At 50.0% G+C, this 5,179-nt stretch overlaps 1 protein-coding gene across 1 annotated transcript in view; it reads right to left on the bottom strand.

Moving 5' to 3' along the window:
- The window catches only part of zgc:162331 (uncharacterized protein LOC793007 homolog), a 6,842-nt gene extending 5,113 nt beyond the window's left edge, over nucleotides 1-1,729 (bottom strand). The window contains exons 1-2 of the mRNA XM_056275806.1: nucleotides 1,708-1,729; nucleotides 1,176-1,367 (exon numbers count right to left, since the gene is read on the bottom strand). Coding sequence (XP_056131781.1) covers nucleotides 1,176-1,367; nucleotides 1,708-1,729 — 214 coding nt within the window. The remainder of the gene's footprint in view (nucleotides 1-1,175; nucleotides 1,368-1,707) is intronic.
- Nucleotides 1,730-5,179: the final 3,450 nt, after the last annotated feature.

The raw sequence follows: 5,179 nt of genomic DNA, 5'->3' as shown, positions 1-5,179 counted from the left end.
AGGAAGCGAACCTGTGCCTCCTCTATCGAGTTAACGCAGAAATAGGCTGCGGTAGTAAACTCTGCTACGGTGACGTCTTTCACAGTTTATTCCTTCCACAGACCAGTTCTTACCACCACCCAACATGTTTGTTGGTGCTTGTCAACTTGACGACAATCATGAGCAGAATGTACAAACTTATACTGACTCATAAAGTCGTCAGACTCAACAGTTTATGGCTTTTTTTGTGTGGATCCCCCCCACACTTTCTCTCCCCAATTGCACTTGGCCAATTGCCCCACTCTCTGAGCTGTCCCGGTTGCTGCTGCTCCACCCCCTCTGCCGATCCGGGGAGGGCCGCAGACTACCACATGCCTCCTCCCATACATGTGGAGTCGCCAACCACTTCTTTTCACCTGACAGTGAGGAGTTTCACCAGGGGGATGTAGCGCGTGGGAGGATCATGCAGTTCCCTCCAGTTCCCCCTGCCCCTCGAACCAGCGCCCCAACCGACCAGAGGAGGCGCTACTGGAGTGACCAGGATGCATACCCACATCCGGCTTCCCACCCGCAGACACGGCCAATTGTGGCCGTAGGGACACCCGACCAAGCTGGAGGTACCATGGGGATTCGAACCAGTGATGCCGTGGTAGTAGGCAACGGAATAGACCGCTACGCCATCCGGACGCCCCCAGTTTATGGCTTTTTAACAGATCATATACGCCAGTGTTTCTCAACCCAGTCCTCAAGGACCCCCCTATCCTGCAGATTTTCATTGTAACCCTGCATAGGTAGCCCTGCTTTACTTACTCGACCAATCATCTCAAAGCACTTAATTATGCAAGGTGTGCAAACTCTGACATTCATTGCTGATTGGTTGAATAACTACAAACAGGTACCTATTCAGGGTTGCAAAGGAAATCTGCAGGATAGGGGGTCCTTGAGGACTGGGTTGAGAAACACTGATATACGCTGCCCCCTTCCATCAGATAGAGGTTTCAATTAGATGGCGCTCCTCTGATTTAGGTGTTTACATGAAGGTTAATCCTTCCTACCGAGCCATCGGTCAGATGGCCTCAGATTGTTTGAAGTCACGTTAACATATAGTTAACGAGTCTTTGTTTTACTGACCATTAAGATTCAAATAATTATCCTCCCGTCTGTTCACAAACCTCTCAACCTGGCCTCCGTCTTACCTTCGCAGACAGGCAGGTAGTTGCTCCATTGGGGTTTTCCGTTCCTCACGCCGCAGTAGATTTTGTCGCTGCCCACCAGCTGGTACCCCTCCCGGCACCAGAAGGCCAGCACGGAGCCCACCGACACGCCGGTGCCCGCCTCCACGTAGAAGGAGCCGCGGCGGGGTGGCAGCACGGCCACGCAGGCCAGACCTGAGACAACAGACGGGAGAAACCAGACACAAGGTGAGACCTCACGGAGCACTCATAATCCATCAGCAAGGAGAGAAACGCCAACACATCAGAGCAGCCGAGACAAGTTCAAACAGGGATGTGGTCCATAACACGCCACGCATGCTGATGTCCATTACCAGGACTCAGTCATCATGAAGGTGAGCGTCCAACTAAACAAGCGCATCATCTGACATCGGCCACCAGTGGTACCGACGTCACTGCAGAGACGATAATGACGGAACCTCGCAGTATGCGGCAACAAATCTGAATCACATCTTGAGCCTTTTTAAAGTAATAGAGGACAAAAGATCTATTTTACCTTGAATAACCATGAAGTGCATAGTACGCAGAGGAAAATGTTTTATTGTGTATTTTCTTTTCTCGCTGCGGAGGTGAAATGGTGCAAGGACACAACTGAATAAAATGTGAAGTTAGGTTACTAAGAAAATATTTCAAATACTCAGCAGGAAAAGAAAATGGAACTATTGCTGCGTGGAAAGTAAACGTATTTCCTCCTAAATGTTAAGTGTTCCCCCCGAATTCTCCCCAATCATACCCGGCCAATCACCCCACTCTGCTCCCCCCCGCTGATCCGGGGAGGGCTGCAGACCTACCACATGCCTCCTCCCATACATGTGGAGTCACCAGCCACTTCTTTTCACCTGACAGGCGGCCCGACCGACCAGAGGAGGCGCTAGTGCAATGACCAGGAGACATACCCACGTCTGGTTTCCCACCCGCAGACACGGCCAGTTGTCTCTGTAGGGACGCCCGACCAAGCCGGAGGTGACACGGGGATTCGAACTGGCGATCCCCGCGTTGGAAGGCAACGGAATAGACCGCCACACTACCCGGGTGCCCCAAGCGTTGCTCTCTTATGCATAACTGTCATTAAAGTGTAAAGCTATTGACGGTACTATGATAATCAGAACCCAGACAGGATCTCGTATCACAATACTGATCTATTGTCGTCATCAGTATATCGCTGTAATGGATATTGCAGATATGCCACTTTATCTGACATTTTACATGTTAAGCAAACTGTCAAAAAGCCATAAAAATGGAAGTGCATGTTGTTTGTGTTTCCAGTAGCGAGCTTAAAGGGATCAGATCGTCTCTGTTTGCAGGGAGCACTTTTGGAAATTCATTCTCCATCGTTCTTTAGTCTCTATTGACACATCTACTCGTTCACTTGAAGTGGATGTACATTAATTTCAACGTTTCCATTATTATTTTTTTTTCAAAAGTCACATCTTTAAATCTTCCCTGAAATAGATTAAAGGAAAGTAGTGCAGCTACGACTACGGCTGCTGAGACGTTTTAATGGGGGAGGGTGTACTTAGTCGAATTGAAATCACATTGCTCTATTCCCTCCATCTGTCTTGTGTTCCCTCCCTCCATCTCCCCCCCCTCCTCTCTCTCTGCTTAATTTCGTCTTTGCCGTCTAATACAGTCTTGGCCAAAGCCAGAGCATCTGAATTCTGTGCTGAGAAACTGAGATTATGGATGAAGAGAGAGAGAGAGAGAAAAGTGTGAGAGAAAGAGAGAGTAAAGTGAGATAGAGTGATGGAGAAAGAGAGTGAAGATGCTATTTTTATCTTCCTTATGCTACAATAAGCAAGTCAGCCCCCCCCCTCCCCGGGAGGCCGCGTGATACAGCAGCTATTGTTGGGCTCAGCTGGAGGGGTTTTGCAGCTCTCCACGGCGCCACGTCTCTGAGACCTGCAGACTCCGGTGTGCAGGACTATGGTGTCTCTGCAGACCGGACACTTTTAGTAAAGGGAACCTACAGACAAACATGGCGCTGGAGTGTAGGTGTGTCAACACCCGTCCCAACCCTTAACCCTGACCCTTAACTACCCTGGGTTAGTTTGTGACTGGCAGAGGATTGTAAGCCTCTGATTGGCTGAATTAAAAAATGACTGACTGTTACCTTGCCCCTCTCAAAGTCTACAGGCTGCAGAGTCATGTATGGACAGAGAGGCCAACAGGAAGCGCGTGTTTAGGGTCGGACCGTGTCGCCACTATAAAGTCCTCCTGGCAATGACTAACACCACGAAAAGATCCTCCATTCCGTTACTGCCGTTAGCATCACACATCAGTAGTGAAGGACATTAGCATCCCCCCCCCCTTTTCTCCCCAGTTGTACCTGGCCAGTTACCCCACTCTTCCGAGCCGTCCCGGTCACTGCTCCACCCCCTCTGCTGATCCAGGGAGGGCTGCAGACTACCACATGCTTCTACATGTGGCGTCGCCAGCCGCTTCTTTTCACCTGACAGTGAGGAGTTTCACCAGGGGGACGTAGCGCGTGGGGGGATCACGCTATTCCCTGCCCGTGTTGGTAGGCAACGGAATAGACCGCCACGCTACCCGGATGCCCCGTTGCCCTATCAAGTTGTTTTATAGGCTGACATTAAGAAGGGGTTCGCCAGCTGGTTGGTGAGGACGTCCCCAAACCGTCTGGCCCATCATGGTCGATCCCCCGCCGCGTCTTACAGACCTCAGCTTTACAGACATCACAGTCTGTTGATTTGGTTTGTCACGTGAAGCTGTCTACCAGCGGGACTTCGACTTGATGCGTTGTTCGGCGTGAACCCTGACATAACACTTTAGTAAAAAGCAGATTAAACGTGTATTTGTCGTGTTTAGAGATATGTCATCTGTATGTGCTCGAGGCGCCACGTGAGTTGGCCGAGAGTTTGATCAAACCAAAGCACGAGAGGAGTTTCCTCTTCGGGGAACGCACCAAGAGAAAAGAGGTTGTGTGCCACGCTTTTCCACTTCCAGTGTGGGAAGATGGCGGCGTAAACTTGGGTTTGCGGCGGCCTCACCCAGAACTGTCCATGCAGTGTCTTTGTCCACGTCTAAGTTTGTCTTCATTTGATGGCTGGGAGAGCTGGCGCTGGATCGTCTGGGGGAGCTTGGTCTGCTGTGTCCTGTGGGCCCAGGGGCCACGGCCCTGCCTGGAGCTGTGCCCGAAGAGGAAACACCGAGGACGGTCTGGCAGGACGCGGAAGCGGGGCAGGCTAAGCTAACTGCTAGCCCATGCAGACCGGCAGTTCCCACAGTCATCCTGGTGTTTGCTGTCTTGGACAGTGATTTTTGTTTGTTTGTAGATATGTTGGATATATGTGTTGTTATAGTTTGGATATGTTTTTGTCTTCGTGTTGCACTGCTGTGGGCTGGGGAGTCGACAAATAAATGTTCCTGGTCCCGAAGTGCAAACTTCCACGCTAGTGAGGGGCAGTGTCCTTGTAAAACCAGCTGACGTTGAGTAAACACCAAAAGGAAGCGCGTGACTTCTGTATCGCTGCCTTTCTGTGATAGAAAACAAACAGTCCATGGTGACGTTAACTCCCTCGTATTTATATTCATATTTATACTTCTATTCATATTCATATTCATATTTATATTCATATTCGTATTTATATTCGTATTTATATTTAGTGTTTTGCTGGCAGCAGTGCAAGGGGCACGTGTGATGCTGCTGTTTGCTGTGTCATTGTAATGTGTGTGTGTATATGTGTGTGTGTGTGTGATGTCATTTCTGTGTAAGTCCCCGGGAGCATGCAAGCTGCTCTCTGCTGATTAGGAATGACAGATGGGAGGATTTCTGTGGAGAGAGGGAGCGAGATGATCCTGTGTAAAGATGACAGCATCGCTCATCCACCTGCTTACACATGCACACACACACACACACACACATGCACGCACACACACACACATGCACGCACACACACACACGCTTGCACGTGCAGCATGGTGCACAGAGCAGACAGGCGTTGGGAGTA

This window comes from Lampris incognitus, chromosome 3, assembly GCF_029633865.1.
Source record: "Lampris incognitus isolate fLamInc1 chromosome 3, fLamInc1.hap2, whole genome shotgun sequence".
Taxonomy (NCBI): domain Eukaryota; kingdom Metazoa; phylum Chordata; class Actinopteri; order Lampriformes; family Lampridae; genus Lampris; species Lampris incognitus.
This window is presented reverse-complemented; position numbering and strand designations above follow the sequence as displayed.